The following is a 21,308-nucleotide window of genomic DNA, read 5'->3' as shown; positions in this document are numbered from 1 at the left end:
TCATCATTTGGAAGATTACATAAATAAATCAGGTATAGATACCTCTCTCTCAAGGAGTTTACAGGCCATTAAAGGAGGTAAGACAAGCCCATAAGTGACTCTAAGACAAAGTACATCGGATGTGTCATTTGAGAGGAAAAGATAAAGCACAGTGGAAATGCTAGACCCAAGCTGTGGGCTTGAGGGAACAGTTTTTGCAGAGGTGGACATCTCAGTCTCCTCCCTGAAGATTAGCCTACAACTTAGGATGGAGAGATTTTCAACACTAAAAAGACAAAAGGAGCACTCTATGGCCTAGACTCTAGGCTAAAGGGTCAGCATAAGCTAAAGTGACACATAAAATGGGATAACAAAGATCATGAAAAAGGAGAAAAGGTTACAGTTTGGGTGCAGCACCAGGTGCCTGAACACATCTGGACACAACCCTCATCTGTTCTCAGAGCACCTTTGCCATTTCCACAGCTTGTCTATTCCCTTACCACTTTCTCCAACTGGAATTTGAACAACTTCAGGCCAGGAAATATTTCATGTTTTGTTTGTTTTTTTCTTTTTAGTATTTAAAACCCAAATGCCTCGTGCAGTGTCTGACACATATTAAGTATTCACTAAATAATAAAAAAATGCATTTTAAGTGAAAAGACAGATTCTTCTCATGTTTCAAGCATAGGTGAGTAGAAACAATAGTGTTACTGAAGGAAATAGGATTCAGATTAAAGATGTAGATAGAATACAAACATTCATCTTCATACCCTCCCAAAACCACATAAAACAACAGTAAAGAGAACTTTTCTCCATAGGCATAGTTCACAAGGCAAAGGAGAAAGGAGAAAGAGATAATAGCAACAAAACTATAAAGGGTAAAAAGCAAAAAGGCAAGCAATAAGGAGACTCCTAAATACTGAGTCCTGAGCCCACTACAGGGAAAGCCAAGAAGCAGCCCAATTCATACTACAGAACTCCTAAAAGGCGAAGGAAGTGTTGCACTGGGTACCTTCTAAGGGTAGAGCTAAATCAAGAGAAATCACTACAAATCCCTTGAAACCCCCTCCCAAACTATGCAATCCAGGTTGCTGTGTCCCTACTTTGGCTGAAGAGTAGAGGGTTTTTCTAGACCCATCACAGTTGAGAGCAAAGTCATCATTCTGAAAATTGGGAAATTAAAAGAAAGTCTATATTCCAAATTTTGAGATCTCTACCTCAACATCGTCTCAGAACTTGCCAACCAGACTTATACCCTAGAGGTAGGAGACTAAAGATTTTTCTCTGAATATCCAACGAGATCAAGAGGAAACATCTAAAAAGTCTGACATTAGAAGTTTCCCAGACAACCCTTCAGGGAAACTCATAATAAGCAAGGTTACAATTCCCTATCAGCTTTTTGGTGCTACACTCCTAAATAGGAGCAGGATTTATATATCTAATACATATACAGATCTTCCTCAACTTAACCATGGGGTTACATCCCAATAAACCCATCATAACTTGAAAATATCATAATTTGAAAATGCATTTAATATGCCTAACCTACTGAACACCATAGCTTAGCCTGGCCTACCTTAAATGTGCTCAGAACACTTACATTAGCCAAAAGCTGGCAAAGATCATCTAACAAAACCTATTTTATAATAAAATGTTGAATATCTCCTGTAATTTATTAAATACTGTAGAGAAAGCAAAAAAGAGAATGGCGATACAGATATAGAAAGGCTGTAAGTGTATCACCCTTGTTCACCCTTGTGATCTCATGGCTGACTGGGTGCTGCGGCTCCCTGTCACTGCCCAACATCACCAGTATCAGACTGCATATCGTTATCCAAGGGAAAGATCAAAATTCAAAATTCGAGGTACAGTTTCTACTGAAGGTATATCACTTTTACACCATCATAAAGTTGAAAAATCCTAAGTCAACCACCGTAAGTCAGAAAACATCTGTAGCTATACCCAAGGATCAGATAGCAGACGTATACCTCTAAAATACAGACAGAAACTGAAACCAACAAAGAAAACAGCAACTATACAGGAATATGAAATTAAAAAAAATACTATTCACAAGGGCACCTGGGTGGCTCAGTTGGTTAACATCCAACTCTTGATTTCGGCTCAGGTCATGATCTCATGATTCCTGAGATTGAGCCCACATTGGGCACTGTGCTAACAGTGCAGGGCCTGCTTGGGATTCTCTCTCTCTCCCTCTCTCTCTGTCCCTCCACCACTTGTGTACATGCTCTCTCTCTCTCTCAAAATAAACAAACTTAAAAAAAAAGATGCAGCTCTTAAAATATATATTTACAAAATAAAAAATAAAAAACTGTTAACACCACAAAAAGATTAAAGAAACTCCATCTATGACAAATATAGTATAAAATCAAAAAGGAAACTGATCATAAGAATGAGTACTTTAAGATACGACAAGAGAAATTAAAAATCCAATAGAAGGATTAGAAAATAAAGCTAGAAAATAAAGCTAAAGAAATCTTCCAGAAAGGAGGGCAAATAGACAAAGAGAAGGACAGAAAAATAAGAAAACAACCAAAAAAACAGACAGCCATTCTAAGAAGAAAAAGCAGAGAAAAATTACATCAAATAATTAAGGGAAGACTACAGAACTGAAGTATATGAATTTCCAAATTGAAAGAAGCCACCAAGTGCCAAGCACAATAAATGAAGACAAACCCACACCAACGCAGCACGTTATCATGAAATTTTTAAAAAGAAAAAATACGGGGCATAAAGAGAAGATCTTAAAAGAATCTCTCAGAAAAGGGTTGTCTTAACCCATCCAAATGTGTTCTGAAAAACCTCCTCTGATATGGATTGTCCTAAAGAAAGAGACAGTATTTAATATTTGTAGATAACATGTCATAGAGGTCAAAATCTATTTACTTGAATATTCTACCTAAGAATGCTCCCAACATCTACTAATAGCTAGAAAATTCTTTAAAGTAGAATTCTAACCAGAAAGCGTTCCTAGATGCCCTGAAGTAATTTCTACAAAACAAGTTATCTTCAGCCAACAAAGATAAATCAAAGATTCAACCAGAGAATCAGCATCAAGAGATTTCTGTAACTTTCTGTAACTTAGGAGTTACCTATCAGCATTAACGAATCTTCTCTAGTGATTCTAACAAACAAAATAGTGCCCAGGAGGGTTCAAGCATTTCTCTGGAAAAAAATATGTCAAGAAAATTTACTGAGTGTGTGTTTTGAGTACAATTCTGTACTATGAACTGCAGAGAGTACAAGATGCAAGGTTTCTGCAGATCATAAATCTATATGCAATCTTATCAAAGACATATGAAAATGATTGAACTGAACTGCACAACATATTTACAAGTGGAAATGAGAAGATCAACTGAACAGTTCCTATCAATATACATAAATATAGATAGAAGGATGGGTGGTGCACTCAGAACCAGAAACATGGATGTTATAAGAGAACACTTTCTGAAGAAGTGGGTTTTTAAATTTTTAAAAATATTTATTTATTTTTGAAAGAAAGAGACAGCGTGAGCAAGGGAGAGAGGGCCAAGAGAGGAAGACACAGAATCTGAAGCAGGCTCCAGGCTCCGAGCTGTCAGCACAGAGCCCAACACAGGGCTCGAACTCCAAACCATGAGATCATGACCTGAGCTGAAGTCGGACACTTAACCGACTGAGCCACCCAGGCATCCCTGAAGAAGGTTTTGCATAAAGGTTTAAGGGTCATTAAAAAATATGGTTAGGGGCACCTGGGTGGCTCAGCAGGTTAAGCATCTTTCTCTCTCAAAAATAAATAAACATGTAAAAAAAGGTTTTTTTAAATATGGTTAAATGAATTGGAGGCCAAAATTCTGCCGAAAAACTACTGAAATATATATATGGAAACAGTACCAGACATAAGCCCCCAAATTATCTTGCCCAAAACAATTAGTGTTAAGTGTGTTAGAAGAAACAAACTGAACAGGAACAGAGGTGGCAGAATGATGATAGGTAAAGAGACTCAGAGGTGCACCTGATAAGCCTGGTTTATCACAATTTATAATGTGGGACTTTTGTGTTCCAGCTTAAAGTGGCAAGAAGAAAACAGAGGTAAAGTTATTCTAGCAGTTCTGTGCCAGAATTAGGAGGGATGGAGAATACATCTTAGAAAGCTGCTATCAGACATAAGGAGATGACAGCATGAACCAGAGCAAACACTATAGAATGGGAGGGGGAAAAGTAGACAAAAAGATGAGGAGGTCAAAGATAGATTGGACTTAAGACCAAAGGAAAAAAGGAGAATCAATAAAGAGGAGGCTAGAATGATGGTGGAGACAGGAGTAATAAAGAAAGTAGGATTTGGATCTTATTTGAGAAGGTAAAAATGTAAAGAATTTAGTTTTTTTTAGGACTATAGATTTCAGGAGGTTGAATAAACTTTTTTTCCTAGCTCTCAAAAACAGGAGAATATAAAATAAAAGGGAGAATAAAGAATAAATAAAGCAGGGCCTTTACAAATTCGACCCCACAGGTCTCAATTTTATGAAGTCTTAAATAGAATATATGCTTAAAAAATTAAGATTTCAAATTATATGAACTTTAAACCATAAGGCAGTAAACCATTCATAAACAATCATTATGACAAGCAATTACAGTTATATTAAATATGCTCCTGGAAATTAAAGAAGCTCTTCCTGTAGAAATGTGAAAAACAGAAACCTATCTCTATAACCAAATCATAAAACTACAAAATTACAACCAATTTTAATGATAAACAAAAGCATACCTTTAATGTTCCATCAGCTGAACAACTAGCCAAAAGTTTATCATCTGGTGAAAATCTGCAGTGATTGACTGAATTTGTGTGGCCAAACATGGTATTTCGACACTCTTTTTGGGTCAAATCCCACAGCTATTTGAGAAAGATAAAAAGATAACTACAAAACTAGTACTGAACAAGGAAGTTAGAAACCACATAACATTTTTTCTTCCCTCCCATTTAAGTTTTTTCAATTACAGAAAAATGGTCATAGTAACACAAAGGTATCAAATACAAAGGTGAATTGTGATTACCAAGTAATGGAGCCGCCCTTAGATCAGCACCTACATCTATTAAAGGACCAAAGGTTATGTAAATAACTAATCACTGCCCATTTTAACAAAGTAGTTTGGAATCATTACTATTTTTACTTAGATCTATAATAAATAATTTGTAAAATAAAATATCCCCAAACTTTTTTAGATGCTAGGTTACCCAAATGGTCATTTCTAAGATTTCCCCATGCAAACCTTGAGTATACTAGCTAGGCTAAAATCTATTAATGCTCTAAAAAATGACTAAAAAAATACAAAGATAGCAAAGATAGACATAAATACATTTGACATGACATGTAATAGGCTTGAAGACCAAGTAAACACCTCTAGGAAGCAACCAACCAAATTCAGAATCCACAGGACAAGTGACTAAAGTTCTCATCAATGGCATAAGAAAAGAGGAGGAGAAGGGAAACTTCTACAGATTAAAAGGGATTTAAGACATAGAACAGGTAAATGTCACCTGAAATTCTTATTTTGATTCCAACAAACTCATGGTAGAAAGGTATGTTTTTAAGAATAATGGGGAAGGGGCCCCTAACTGGGTCAGTTGATCTTGGGGTTGTGAGTCCAAGCCCACATTGGGTGTTGAGATTACTAAACATAAATAAACTTAAAAAAAGAAAAAGAATAATGGGGAGAAGTAAGCACAAACCAGGTATATTACAAAACCATTGTTAATGTTGGGGGTAATAATGCCATGGTATGTATGTTTAAGACCTCAGATACGCATGCTGAAGGATTTTGGGTGAAATGACATAATACCTGGGATTTGTTGCAACATGCCCCAGCCACCACCTCCCCCCCCAAAATGGGGATGGGGGACCGGGGAGGACAATAAAATAAAATTAGCAAAATACTGATAATAGTACAGTTAGAGCTAAACAATGGATACCACAAGGGTTCATTATTGTACTCTTTCCTTTTGGATATGTTTGAAAAGTATATAAAATGTAAATTAAAAAGGGGCTCCTGGGTGGCTCAGTCGGTTGAGTGTCCGACTTCGGCTCAGGTCATGATCTTGCAGTTTGTGAGTTCGAGCCCCATGTCGGGCTCTGTGCTGACAGCTCAGAGCCTGGAGCCTCCTTCGGATTCTGTGTCTCCCTCTCTCTCTGCCCCTTCCCCGCTCATGCTCTGTCTCTGTCTCTCAAAAATGAATAAACATTAAAGAAAAAATGTTTCTTTTTAAATGTAAATAAGGACTAGTCATCTCTGGTGATTTATGCTAACTATATTAAACACAGAAGAAGAACTCATTCATCCCCATGATTAACCTTGGTAAAAATCCTTTGCAAATGACCAGTGAGATACGTCCTATTCTTCATGTCCATCTCCATCCTAGACTCCTTTTTATCCCAGTCCTAGGTAAATCCAATTTTTCAGATAAGGCAAGTTACATGGGGGCAGCTTCAATTTTACATATATTTTTTTAAAGATTTCATTTTTGGGGCGCCTGGGTGGCTCAGTCGGTTAAGTAGCCGACTTTGGCTCAGGTCATGATCTCGCGGTCTGTGAGTTCGAGCCCCGCGCTGGGCTCTGTGCTGACAGCTCAGAGCCTGGAGCCTGTTTCAGATTCTGTGTCTCCCTCTCTCTGACCCTCCCCTGTTCATGCTCTGTCTCTCCCTGTCTCAAAAATAAATAAATGTTAAAAAAAAAAAATTAAAAAAAAAAAAAAAGATTTCATTTTTAAATATTCTCTACACCCAACATGGGGCTCAAACCCACAACCCTGAGATCAAGAGTTGCAAGCTCCACCAACTGAGCCAGCCAGGCACCCCCAGATTTACATATTTTCATTGGCTTCTCTCAGTTCAAGAGACACAAGAAGTGAGTTCTAATTGTCTACATGGTAATACAGGTGTGGTATGGCAGATCTTAAAGCATAACTTGTCCTTAATTAAAACTGTTGACTAACCAATAGACCCCATAGATCTCTCTTTGTTCTCACATCCTAGAGGTTTTTGTCTGTAATTAAAATGAGGAAATATTAACTTCTTCACCCTCTAAAATATTAAAAAGAAACATCAAAAATTAGTCATAACAAAAGGTCTTAGGTTTTTAGAGCTGGGATTGTTCAAATAGAGCAAAGCTTTTCTTAAATAGTACAATAGTCTTATTTTTTAGAGGTGGGTTTATTCAGTAGGGTAAAGCATATCTGAGTAAAAATGAGCTAAGACTGTAAGACTATGTTAGTTTGTTATTTTAACCCAATCCAGTGTTTCAAACTGAGCTGTGCAGGGCCCTGGGGATTCCAGAAACGTGTCTGAAAGGAACTACTGGGGGAAATAACCTGTGGGTATAGGGGGGACAACTTTCAATATTTTCTAAAGTTGTTCAAATACCTTAAACGTCAAACAGAATGTATGAGGTTTTCCAAACTGAAATGTTTTGCTGAACCTTCCCAAAAATATAATGTCCCATTACAAAGATAGTGTGACATTAAAAAAGAAAGGGCACAGGGCACCTAGGAGGTTCAGTCAGTTAAGCGTCCAACACTTGGTTTCGGCCCAAGTCATGATCTCATGGTTCATGAGTTCAAGCCCCATGTCAAGCTCTGTGCTGACAACATGGAGTCTGCTTAGGATTCTCTCTCCCTGTCTTGCTGCCCTCTCCCCGCTCTCCCAAGCTTGTGTACTTGCTCTTTCTCACTCTCTCAAAAATAAACATCAAAAAAAAAAAAAAAAAGGAGGAGGAGGATGAAGGGCAGAAATCAATCCAAAAAAGACTCTAAAAGAAGTTAGTGAATCTTTCTGGGACCCCAGAAAATTCAATCTAGCTATCTTTAGTATGGCACTTAACAGGGGAAAAAAGAGCCTGCCTGGAATTCGCTCTCTCTCCTTTTTCTGCCCCTCCCCTGCTTGCTCGTGCATACATGCTCTCTCTCTCTCAAAATAAACTCCAAAAAAAAGATAAAATCTTTTATAATTTATAATTATAAAGCATTACCAAACATACATGAAATGAATATGTTTTTGGTTTTAGCTTTTTTTTCCTGTCAGCATCTCTTTTTCTTCCTCCTAATAACAGAACCTCTCTTTTGAATCAAGCCCCTCTTATATAACTCAGTGGAGCTGACCTCACCTCACTTGTCCCATTTCTACATGGCTACACTTGTGATCCTTGGCCAATCCACGGATTCCATCCTACAGGCCACTAGGATTATTTAACAATGAGCATATAAGCCAAACAAAATCAAATAGTCTTCTTTAAAATGAAATCTATGGGATCTGGGAAACAGTAGATCCTATATGTATGTATGTATGTATGTGTGTTGTATATATATAATACGTATATGTGTATTACATATATCATGTATATAATATATATGTATATACACACACACACACACACACACACACACACATATATATATATACACACACATATATAACATGACTTCCTCTGTGACTATAAACTATAAGACCCATGTAAGCCTGGAGGTGAGAACAGCCATATTTCCTGCCACACTGAAAGAACAACGCCTAAACCAAACAAAGAGGGAAACAAAGTCTAGAGATAAGAGGTAGAGTCTAAGAACATAATTTAAACATCTGGAATCAGCTATGCTTGAAGCCATGCTCCCTCTATACTCTTCACTTACATAAACCAATAATATCTTTTTTTTTTTGCTTAATCTAATATGGAAGTTTCTATCACTGCAACCAGAAGAACCCTGATTAATACATGAGAAAATCAAAAGAAATGTTCTAATGCATCTATCAAATTTGTCTATGTAATTCTCATTATCCACACTTACTTTGAGGAAACAGTCACTTGACGCAGTGGCTAAGAGAAGGTGATGACTGTTGTTGGTAAAGTGGCAGCAATTGACTTGCTCTGAGTGCTCATCATAGATATGTACTAGTTCCCCAGTCATAGAATTCCAAATCTAAAAAGAATAGAGAAAATAAAACTTACAACTACCCCTTATTTTCAAAGGGAGAACAGAGGAGCAAACAAGCATCACCTGTTTTGTGGCAGATTTTCCCAGACATGAGGCTAATGAACACCTCTGCCTTCTCTAAAATATGTATTTTTCCAGGTTTAAAAAAAAAGTTACTTGCAAGTGTATACATGTGACCTTTCTATAGCATAATTAGAATCTCATGAAAACATTACATTCTTCAAGGGCAAGATTGCACATGTTCATATGAATGACAGCAGGCAGAGATGTAACTGCTATAAAAACTATGGAAGGCGCACGTGGGTAGCTCAGTCATTTGAGAGTCCTACACTTGATTTCAGCTCAGATCATGATCTGATAGGTTCAGAAGATCAAGACCCAAGTTGGGCTCTGCGCTGACAGCAAAGAGCCTGCTTGGGATTCCCTCCCTCCCTCCCTCTCTCTCTCTCAAAATAAACAAACTTTAAATAAATAAGAAGTATAGAATAATGGACTTTAGATCAGAAGGATTAAGTCCAAGACCTGGCTCTACCATTTATTATTTGTGTGTCCTTAAGTCCTTAATTTATCTGCATCACAGTTCAATCTTCTATAAAATGAGGATACTTATACCTGTCCTACACAATTCAAGGTATCAAATGAGATAAAGGATGGGGAAAACTGAGAGCTTTCCCCTTAAGGTCAGGAACAAGACGAGGATGTCCACTCTCTCCATTGTTATTCAACATCGTTTTGGAAGTCTTAGCCTCAGCAATCAGACAACACAAAGAAACAAAAGACATCCAAACAGGCCAGGAGGAGGTCAAACTTCCACTCTTTGGGGATCACATGATACTTTATATGAAAAACCCAAAAGATTCCACCAAAAGACTGCTAGAACTGATCCGTAAATTCATCAAAGTTGCAGGATATAAAATCAATGCACAGAAATCGGTTGCATTCCTATACACCAACAATGAAGCAAAAGAAGGAGAATTCAAGGAATTGATCCCATTTACAACTGCACCAAAAACCATAAAATACCTAGGAATAAATCTAACCAAAGAGGTGAAAAATCTATACACTGAAAACTATAGAAAGTTTATGAAAGAAATTGAAGAAGACACAAAGAAATAGAAAAAGATTCCATGCTCCTGGATAGGAAGAACAAATAGTGTTAAAATGTCAACACTACCCAAAGCTATCTACATATTCAATGCAATACCTATCAAAATAACACCAGCATTCTTCACAGAGCTAGAACAAACAATCCTAAAATATGTATAGAACCGGAAAAGACCCTGGATAGCCAAAGCAATCTTGAAAAAGAAAACCAAAGCAGGAGGCATCACAATCCTGGACTTCAAGCTATACTACAAAGCTGTAATCATCAAGACAGTATGGTACTGGCACAGAAAGAGACACTCAGATCAATGGAACACAATAGAAAACCCAAAAATGGATCCACAAACGTATGGCCAACTAATCTTTGACAAAGCAGGGAAGAATATCCAATGGAATAAAAACAGTCTCTTCAGCAAATGGTGCTGGGAAAACTGGACAGCGACATGCAGAAAAATGAACCTGGACCACTTTCTTATACCATACACAAAAATAAACTCAAAATGGATGAAACACCTAAATGTAAGACAGGAAGCCATCAAAATCCTCAAGGAGAAAGCAGGCAAAAAACCTCTCTGACCTTGGCCACAGTAACTCCTTACTCAGCACGTCTCCAGTGGCAAGGGAAACAAAAGCAAAAATGAACTATTGGGACCTCATCAAAGGACCTCATCCTTTGCACAGCAAAGGAAACAATCAGCAAAACTAAAAGGCAACAGACGGAATGGGAGAAGATATTTGCAAATGACATATCAGATAAAGGGTTGGTATCCAAAATCTGTAAAGAACTTATCAAACTCAACACCCAAAAAACAAATAATCCAGTGAAGAAATGGGCAAAACACATGAATAGACACTTCTCCAAAGAAGACATCCAGATGGCCAACTGACACATGAAAAAAATGCTCAACATCACTCATCATCAGGGAAATTCAAATCAAAACCACAATGAGATACCACCTCACACCTGTCAGAATGGCTAACGTTAACAACACAGGCAACAACAGATGTTGGCGAGGATGTAGAAAAAGAGGATCTCTTTTGCATTGTTGGTGGGAACGCAAGCTGATGCAGCAACTCTAGAAAACAGTATGGAGGTTCCTCAAAAAATTAAAAATAGAACTAGCCTACAACCCAGCAATTGCATTACTAGGTATTTATCTAAGGGATACAGGTATGCTGTTTCAAATGGGTACATGCACCCTAATGTTTTTTTTTAATATGAAATTTATTGTGAAATTGGTTTCCAAACAACACCCAATGCTCATCCCAAAAGGTGCCCTCCTCAATGCCCATCACCCACTTCCCCCTCCCTCCCACCCCCCATCAACCCTCAGTTTATTCTCCGTTTTTAAGAGTCTCTTATGGTTTGGCTCTCTCCCTCTCTAACCTTTTTTTTTTTTTTCTTCCCCTCCCCCATGGACTTCTGTTAAGTTTCTCAGGATCCACATGAGAGTGAAAACATATGGTTATCTGTCTTTCTCTGTATGGCTTATTTCACTTAGCATAACACTCTCCAGTTCCATCCACGTTGTTACAAAAGGCCTTATTTCATTCTTTCTCATTGCCACATAGTATTCCACTGTGTATATAAACCACAATTTCTTTATCCATTTGTCAGTTGATGGACATTTAGGCTCTTTCCATATTTGGCTATTGTTGAAAGCACTGCTATAAACATTGGGGTACAAGTACCCCTATACATCAGCACTCCTGTATCCCTTGGGTAAATTCCTAGCAGTGCTATTGCTGGGTCATAGGGTAGATCTATTTTTAATTTTTTTAGGAACCTCCACTCTTTTCCAGAGCAGCTGTACCAGTTTGCATTCCCAACAGTGCAAGAGGGTTCCCATTTCTCCACATCCTCTCCAGCATCTATAGTCTCCTGATTTGTTCATTTTAGCCACTCTGACTGGCACGAGGTGATATCTCAGTGTGGTTTTGATTTGTATTTCCCTGATGAGGAGTGACGTTGAGCATCTTTTCATGTGCCTCTTGGCCATCTGGACGTCTTCTTTAGAGAAGTGTCTATTCATGTTTTCTGCCCATTTCTTCACTGGGTTATTTGTTTTTCGGGTGTGGAGTTTGATGAGCTCTTTATAGATTTTGGATATTAGCTCTTTGTCCAATATGTCATTTGCAAATATCTTTTCCCATTCCGTTGGTTGCCTTTTAGTTTTGTTGATTGTTTCCTTTGCTATGCAGAAGCTTTTTATCTTCACAAGGTCCCAATAGTTCATTTTTGCTTTTAATTCCCTTGCCTTTGGGGATGTGTCAAGTAAGAAATTGCTACGGCTGAGGTCAGAGAGGTTTTTTCCTGCTTTCTCCTCTAGGGTTTTGATGGTTTCCTGTCTCACATTCAGGTCCTTATTCCATTTTATTTTTGTGAATGGTGTAAGAAACTGGTCTAGTTTCATCCTTCTGCATGTTGCTGTCCAGTTCTCCCAGCACCATTTGTTAAAGGGACTGTCTTTTTTCCATTGGATATTCTTTCCCACTTTGTCAAAGATTAGTTGGCCATACTTTTGTGGGTCTAGTTCTGGGGTTTCTATTCTATTCCGTTGGTCTATGTGTCTGTTTTTGTGACAATACCATGCTGTCTTGATGATTACAGCTTTGTAGTAGAGGCTAAAGTCTGGGATTGTGATGCCTCCTGCTTTGGTCTTCTGCTTCAAAATTACTTTGGCTATTCGGGGCCTTTTGTGGTTCCATACAAATTTTAGGATTGCTTGTTCTAGCTTCGAGAAGAATGCTGGTGCAATTTTGATTGGGATTGCATTGAATGTGTAGATAGCTTTGGGTAGTATTGACATTTTAATAATATTTATTCTTCCAATCCATGAGCACGGAATATTTTTCCATTTCTTTATATTTCTTCAGTTTCCTTCATAAACTTTCTATAGTTTTCACCATACAGATCTTTCACATCTTTGGTTAGGTTTATTCCTAGGTATTTTATGGTTCTTGGTGCAATTGCGAATGGGATCAGTTTATTTGTCTTTCTGTTGCTTCATTATCAGTGTATAAGAATGCAACTGATTTCTGTACTTTGATTTTGTAGCCTGCGACTTTGCTGAATTCATGTATCAGTTCTAGCAGACTTTTGGTGTAGTCTGTCGGGTTTTCCATGTATAATATGTCATCTGCAAAAAGTGAAAGCTTAACTTCATCTTTGCCAATTTTCATGCCTTTGATTTCCTTTTGTTGTCTGATTGCTGATGCTAGAACTCCCAACACTATGTTAAACAACCCACACGCTTCTAAAACTCAAACGGGAAGAAATAGAAAGCTTGAACACACCCATAACCAGCGCAGAAATTGAATCAGTTGTCAAAAATCTCCCAACAAATAAGAGTCCAGGACCAGATGGCTTCCCAGGGGAATTCTACCAGACATTTAAAGCAGAGATAATACCTACCCTTCTCAAGCTATTCCAAAAAATAGAAAGGGAAGGAAAACTTCCAGACTCATTCTATGAAGTCAGCATTACTTTAATTCCTAAACCAGACCTAGTAAAAAAAGAGAACTACAGGCCAATATCCCTGATGAATATGGATGCAAAAATTCTCAATAAGATACTAACAAATCGAATTCAACAGCATATAAAAAGAATTATTCGCCATGATCAAGTGGGATTCATTCCTGGGCTGCAGGGCTGGTTCAACATTCGCAAATCAATCAATGTGATACATCACATTAATAAAAAAGATAAGAACCATATAATCCTGTCAATCGATGCAGAAAAAGCATTTGACAAAATTCAGCATCCTTTCTTAATAAAAACCCTAGAAAAAGTCGGGATAGAAGGAACATACTTAAACATTATAAAAGCCATTTATGAAAAGCCCACAGCTAATATCATCCTCAATAGGGAAAAACTGACAGCTTTCTCCCTGAGATCAGGAACACAACAGGGATGTCCACTCACCGCTGTTGTTTAACATGCACCCTAATGTTTATAGCAGCACTATTAACAACAGCCAAAGTATGGAAAGAGCCCAAATGCCCATCGATGGATGAATGGATAAAGAATATGTGGTATATACATACAACAGAGAATTACTCAGCAATCAAAAAGAATGAAATCTTGCCATTTGCAACTATGTGGATGGAACTAGAGGGTATTATGCTAAGTGAAATTCGAGAAAGACAAATCTCATATGACTTCACTCATATGAGGACTTTAAGACACAGAACAGATGAACACAAGGGAAGGGAAGCAAAAATAATATAAAAACAGGGAGGGGGACAAAACATAAGAAACTCTTAAATATGGAGAACAAGCAGAGGGTTGGTTACTGGAGGGGTTATGGGAGAGGGAATGGGCTAAATGGGTAAGGGGCATTAAGGAATCTACTCCTGAAATCATTGTTGCACTATATGCTAACTAACTTGGATGTAAATTTAAAAAAATAAAAAGTTTTTTTTTAATGAGATAAAGGACATGCTAAGATTTCTGACTTCAACTTATAAATAAATAAGTAAAGACAAATAGCTCAGTGAAAAAAATAAAGGCTTCTGATTCTGAGGGAAACCTAAGCTTTCAACCCTGGCTCCATTACTTATCAGTTGATGTGAGCCTGGACAAATGACTTCATCTCTGAACTTGTTGCCTCATCTGTTAAATACTTACTTTACAAGTTGTAGTGAGAAACTGATAATGTAATACAACAAAGTGTTCAGTATAAAGCTTCACAAGGTGTTAAATTCCCAAGTAAAAGAATAATCATTTTAGTTACTATGTAAGACAACTAAGCAGTGTGTTCTATCTAACAACAAATGAAAGAAATAAATTATCTAATCTCACTGGGCTCTGGACTTTTCAGAGGTACTAATTTGCCTCTTATAGCATTTTGTTTTTAATTTTTAAGTAAGCTCCATACCCAAATAGGGCTCAAACTTACAACCCCGAGATGAAGAATCATGTGCTCTACTGATTGAGTCAGCCAGTCACCCCACATTTTATCTTGTCAAAGCACTCCCCAGAGGCCCAAAAAGTTTATTTTTATTTAATACACATTTCTGCCTCTTGTTTTGTTTTTGAGTACTTAGAAAGTAGAAACACAGTGTTATTTCCTTTTACTCCATTTGGCTCTGACTGTGGAACTACAGGAATGGCCAACTCCAAGTCTGACTCAGAGTAGAAGCTATGGAGTAAATTAACGAGTTGGTTGTAAAGCCACTTGGAGTCCATTCTATCAAGAAGTAGATTTTTCCAAGGCCTGAATTTAGTCTGAAAACTCCAAAGTCTTCTTCAAGTGGATCCAGACCCTAGGAAAACTTCCAAGCCAATTTTCTTGCTCCCAGGTCCACTAAGACCCAGTTACACACCTAACCAGTTACGACATTCTTTAAAAAAAAAAAAAAAAGAAAAAGAAAAAGAAAAGAGAAAAAGAAAAAAAGAAAAAGAAAAAGAAAAAGAAAAAGGCTGGGGCTTCTGGGTGGCTCAGTCAGTTAAATGTCCAACTTTGGCTCAGGTCATGACCTCACAGTTCGTGTGTTCTATGCAGACAGCTCAGAGCCTAGAGCCTGCTTCAGATTCTGTGTCTCCTTCTCTCTCTGCCCTACCTCACTCATGCTCTTTCTCTCTCTCTCAAAAATAAACATAAAAAAAATAAAATTTAATTTAAAAAAAAATTTTTTTAAAGCCTGAAGTGAGGATCCCCCTCCACTTATCAGAAAAAAACATTCCCCTGGACTTCGGTCTCTCCTAAATTCCACATAAATGCTCTGGCAGAAAGCCAAATTTAGGAACGAGACAAGAAAGAATTAAAAAAAAAAAAAGAAAAAAAGAAAAAAAGGAAAAAAAATAACAAAGATAAAAATTAACCTATGTTTACTTTTTTTTCTCTATTTACTTTGTAGACTAGTAACTGCATTGCTAGTTTGTTCATGCATCTAGATTTGCAGTGAATGTAGTTCATAAAGGTTAAAAAAAATTTTTTTTAAAAACCTGGGGGGCGCCTGGGGTGCTCAGTTGGTTAGGCAACTGACTTTGGCTCAGGTCATGATCTCACAGTTTGTGAGTTCGAGCCCCACATCGGGCTCTGTGCTGACAGCTCAGAGCCTGAAGCCTACTTCAGATTCTGTGTCTCCCCTCTTTCTATCCCTCCCCTGTTCATGCTCTGTGTCTGTCTCTCAATAATAAATAAACGTTAAAAAAAAATTTTTTTTTTAATTAAAAAAAAAAACCTGGGTTGCCCTTCACAGACTAAGCATTTTACAACAGGAATCCAATCTCAGACAATAATTTTGTGCAGCAATACTTCCAATCACAATACATTCAAAGATTCCAATTGGTATGTATCTCATAGACTGATCAATAAATGACAGACATATTCATTAACTTGTAATTGTTTCTCTTAGCTGCCTGGTAAATATCTCAGGCTGAGAAACCTAGGCATTTTGCTGGTGCTTAAAAATAAGGACTATTAGGGGCACCTGTTACGCATCTGACTTCGACTCAGTTCATGATCTCAAGATTCATGGGCTCAAGCCCCGCATCAGGCTCTGTGCCAACAGCTCAGAGCCTGCAGCCTGCTTTATATTCTGTGTCTCCTTCTCTCTGCCCCTCCCTTGCTCACGCTCTCTCAAAAATAAACAAACATTTAAAAAAAAAGATTTTTTAGACAGTGTTAATTTACAGTTGAAACTGGTTTGCCTCAAGTTAGTAATCAATAGGCAAGTCTTTTATCCCTACTTACCCTAGTCCCTCTAGTATGGAAAAAGAAAATGAATTCTGTGGTAATTACAACTCTAGAGAAAAATACTTCCCTACCTTCACTTTTTTATCCACTGAGCAGGTTGCTATGAATCTGTCATCTGCAGAGAATGCACAACAAAGCACTTCATCCTCATGAGCCTTGATTTCCAGAAGTTTCTCTCCTGTTTCAGCTTTGAACACCTGCACAAGCAAAAATAAAATCTTTTTACCATAAACCACTGGCTACCATTCAATAAAAATCTTTCTTTTAAAGATCTTATTCAGTATTATTTTGCAATAAGAATGAACGTTGGCAAAAACAGTCCAAACAGCAGAAATATCCGTCAGAATTTATATGCCTGAACATAGAGAACTATCCTTGTTAAATGTTTTTAATATCAATAAAAAGAGCTAGCAGAGTATAGCTTCAGTTCTTGAGATTAGTTTGGCAAATTCTTTTTTTTTTAAATAATGAAGTACACATATAAAAATAAGGTTTCCAGTCATAATCTTATAAAGACTAAACCTAGTCTGAAAATCAAAGTTTTAACTAATTTGATCCTGTTTCCTTCCAAACCAAAAGGTACAGTACAGATTTAAAGAAAAGCATTCATTCATGTATTCTGAAAAGAAATGAGAACTTAAGAAATTCCTTCAAGCACCTTAGAAATAATCTAGTCCAATTCCTATTTACAGTCAGAAATCTATGCCTGAGCCTGTACTAAAATAAGTATTTTATTAAATAACTTTTTAAATCAAAGCCCAGTTCACTATGCTAGGGAGTCCTTATGTCTTTTAACAATTTTCATTTCCTCATTACCCCTAGCTGGTACACAGATGACAGAAACTTATTGCTAGGGTAAAAGGTACTTTCATGCCACTTGGCAAATTTAAAATAATGAAAATGCACAACCCTATCTCTTAAATCTCCAGAGAAAGTTTTCATAAAATATTCCAGAGAGTTAGATTTCTCTATTTCTAATGTACAATTTTCTTCAATTTTAGTATTTAAATATATTCTGATATGCACAGTATCAGGTACATGCCTCTTCCAATTTTTCTCAAGAGATTTGTTTTACCTGTAAGGTTTTATCAACTCCACAAGAAGCTATTCTTTGACCATCCTCAGAAAAGCAAGCATGGTAAACAGCATCTGTATGGGGGCGGACAACTAAGCGGGAAAGATTCTTGTTGTTTTTTTTGTTTCTACATACAAGGAGAAAATGAACAGAAACCCAATAAGTAAAAGTAATTTCTTTCAATAATGAAGTAAACTGTCGTTTAACGTTGTATTGCCAAAAATACAAAATTCTTAAAATTAAGTTACCAACTTGTAAATGACAGCATAGATCTCCTGAAGGAAAAAAAAGCATAACAAAAGTGGCTTTTTAAGAGAAATTCTACCCTCTATCAAGCAACCTGTCATATGTTGCAAATGACAGAGTTGGGAGAAATCTAATCAAATACATGTTGCTTTCTATTTCCCTTGATACATTAATGATAACGTGTAGAGAAAACATTATATAAGAATACTCTCAAAAAAATCTCCATTTTTAAAAGGAAAGAAGCCATACTAAAGTACGACACTACACCCACTGTTAGGATGATGTACTTTAAAACTGTTCTTCTCTAACCACAATTAGGTATAGAGAAAAAAAGATCAAGCAATGTCCTTTTATTTATATTTTAGTCTGCTGAATACTATTCCACTAGTATAGGTAATATGTTATTTCTCATGGGCTAAAGGGGTAAAAGAACAGTGCCAGAATTTCATATACATATGCCCCAGTCACCTTGAATACAATTAAATATGTTAAATGGCATCACGCTTATTTTAATAGTCAGATAAACCTAATGAATAACCCTACTTCTACTACTTATTAAGTGTGTAAACTTAAGCAAATGACCTAATACATTTCCATTTTCTCATATGTACAATGGGAGTAAGGGTACCTGCTCTAAACAGTTTCTGACACATAAGGATGCCATTGTTATTATTCTTTAAAAAAAATTAATCACACACAAGTTAGGCCAAATGAAATAAGGGAACACAAAAGGTAAATCAGATTTAGACCTTACTTAGAAAGTATTATAATTCAGGAGGTGCCTGGGTAGCTCAGTTGATTGAGCGTCTGACTACTGCTCAGGTCATGATCTCATGGTTCGTGGGTTCAAGCCCCACATTGGGCTCACTGCAGTCAGCGCCCAGCCCATTTCGGATCCTCTGTCCTTCCCTCTTTCTACCCCCTTCTACTCACACTCCCTCTATCAAAAATAAACATTTGAAAAAAAAGTATTATAATTTACTAGAAACAACAAAACAAGTAACTGTAATATAATAAGAAGAACTAGAGTAATGAGAACCTGGAAGAAAACCAGGTAAGTTACTATCAAAGTTTATAGGATTAGATTAAAAATGCTCTTCTCTCTCCCCTTGATCTAACTACTCAATTCCCCAAAAAAGGGTCAGAAAGTGACCTGTCCCAGTGATGGGCATACAGTGGATGGCCAAAAAAGTATTAAAGAAATAACAAATGAATGCATGAACAAATGATTTCTCTGAAAGCTAAAATTAAGTTAAATTTAAGCTGCTATCCACCTAAACCGTTCTATAGAAAAAGAAATTTTCTAGTACAGGAATAAGGCATTCTTTAACTATGATCTGGTCAAACCCACTTAAAAAATTTAGCTATGAATGACTAACGATTCTGTGAGAGAACACCATGGGTTGAAACACAGTTGACAGAATGGGGAAAAAACCAACAAAAATAAAACAGCAAGAAACATTAAAAAAAACAAACTCAACAACGCAAGAGAACAAGAACTAAACCTATGCCCATTTGACATCAGACCTTGTATTAAAATTCTATTTCAACCACTCACCAAAACACCAATGCCGTCAATCCTCCACAAATTTCGAGTGCGTACCAACTATATGGGCCAGGCAAAATGCTAAATGCTATTCTTAGTAATTAACTATTAGATATTAAACACTTTCTATGAATGAGGTACTGCTCTAAGCACTGTGTGTGTGTGTGTGTGTGTGTGTGTATGCACATAGTCATTTAATCTTCTCAATAACGCTATGAAATAGCAACATTAGGTGAGAGAAGTTGAATAAAATTCCCTGGTTATATACAACTAATAAAGCAGAGCTGCATTTCATGCCTAGGCAATCTAAAGCCAAAGTCTGTTATTTTAACCTCCAAACTATTCTAGAGTACAGAATGTATGGACTAGTAACAGAAAAGTAGGCAATCACCATAAAGTGAGATAAATGCTATGATAAAGTGTGCAAGTATTCTAGAATACAGACAGGTCTACCCTAGCCTCAATGAGTTAAGAGACTGCTTCAGAGAGAGAGTAAACTTCTTCCCAGGAAAGAATTAAAAGAGTAGTTAACTCCAGGAAATGAGAAGGTGAGAAAAGATGGGGAGTCTGTCTTCTTTTTTTTAAGTTTGTTTATTTTGAGAGAGAGCAAGTGAGCATGCGTGCAAGTGGGGGAGGGGCAGAGGGAGAGAGAAAGAATCCTAAGCAGACTCCACACTGCCAGCACAGAGCCAGATGCAGGGCTTACACTCATGAACCGTGAGATCATGACCTGAGTTGAAATCGGACGCTTCAACAACTGAGCCATCCAGGCATCCCTGACTTTTCATTTTATATCCCTCTAGTATTATTTGATTTTTAAAAAAAGCAGAAACACAGATTACTTTAAAATAAAAATAAAACAAAAAATTAATATTTAATTTTAAAAACACTTTTTAACGCTTTTGTGGAAACTTCCCAGAATTCCTCACCAATCCAAGTTAATAACCCACTTCTCAGTTCTATGTTATACACATTTCTGTTGTTGCACTCATCACATTATGTTTAATTATTTGCTTCAACTTTTTTCTTCATTAATAGATTATAAGTTCCTTCAAGAGAGCCTTAGCACCTAGTAACAGTGCTTAATATTAGCACATTAGACAAACTCAAATATTTGCTAAACTAAGCTGAATTAGGGCAATCACCCATGGCAATCTGACTTATTTGGAAAGAGGGCCCAGGACTAATAAATATTGCAGATCAACCTAGAGTTCTATTCAGATATAAATTATACATGTGAAAAGTCAACCATTCACATTCATTATCTCTAGCTATAAGAGAACCATGGCATATAGAAGGTGCATAGAAAATAAAATGAGACAGGGGCACCTGGGTGGCTCAGTCAGTTAAGTGTCTGACTCCCGATTTCATTTCAGGTCATGATCTCACCATCGTGAGATAGAGCCCCAAGTGAGTGTATAGCCTACTTGGGATTCTCTCTCTCCCTACCCCTCCTCCACTCATGCTCACACTCTCTCTTACTCTCTAAAATAAATAAATATTAAAAAAAGAAAGCTAAACAGATCCAGGTTTTTTTTTATTATTAAATTTTTTTAATGGTTATTTTTGAGAGACAGAGATAGTGTGACAAACTGCGAATGGGGGAGGGGCAGAGGGGGAGAGAGAGGGAGAGAGAGAGGGAGAGAGGGAGAGAGAGAGAGAGGGAGAGAGGGAGGG

The 21,308-nt window shown here is 37.0% G+C and overlaps 1 protein-coding gene across 9 annotated transcripts in view; it reads right to left on the bottom strand.

Moving 5' to 3' along the window:
• Positions 1-21,308, bottom strand: part of APAF1 (apoptotic peptidase activating factor 1) — a 94,722-nt gene that overhangs the window by 41,766 nt on the left and 31,648 nt on the right. For 5 of the 9 annotated variants that reach the window (XM_049626131.1, XM_049626134.1, XM_049626135.1 and 2 more), the window contains 4 exons: positions 17,840-17,966; positions 16,836-16,961; positions 8,810-8,941; positions 4,745-4,870 (listed from right to left, as the gene is read on the bottom strand). In XM_049626131.1, coding sequence (XP_049482088.1) covers positions 4,745-4,870; positions 8,810-8,941; positions 16,836-16,961; positions 17,840-17,966 — 511 coding nt within the window. Of the gene's footprint in view, positions 1-4,744; positions 4,871-8,809; positions 8,942-16,829; positions 16,962-17,839; positions 17,967-21,308 lie in introns of those variants that run through there. The other 4 variants (XM_049626133.1, XM_049626138.1, XM_049626137.1 and 1 more) reach the window with 4 other exon arrangements.

The sequence above is a fragment of the Panthera uncia genome, chromosome B4, assembly GCF_023721935.1.
Source record: "Panthera uncia isolate 11264 chromosome B4, Puncia_PCG_1.0, whole genome shotgun sequence".
Taxonomy (NCBI): Eukaryota; Metazoa; Chordata; class Mammalia; order Carnivora; family Felidae; genus Panthera; species Panthera uncia.
The sequence above is the reverse complement of the archived record's forward strand: the minus strand, read 5'-3'. Positions and strand labels throughout refer to the sequence as shown.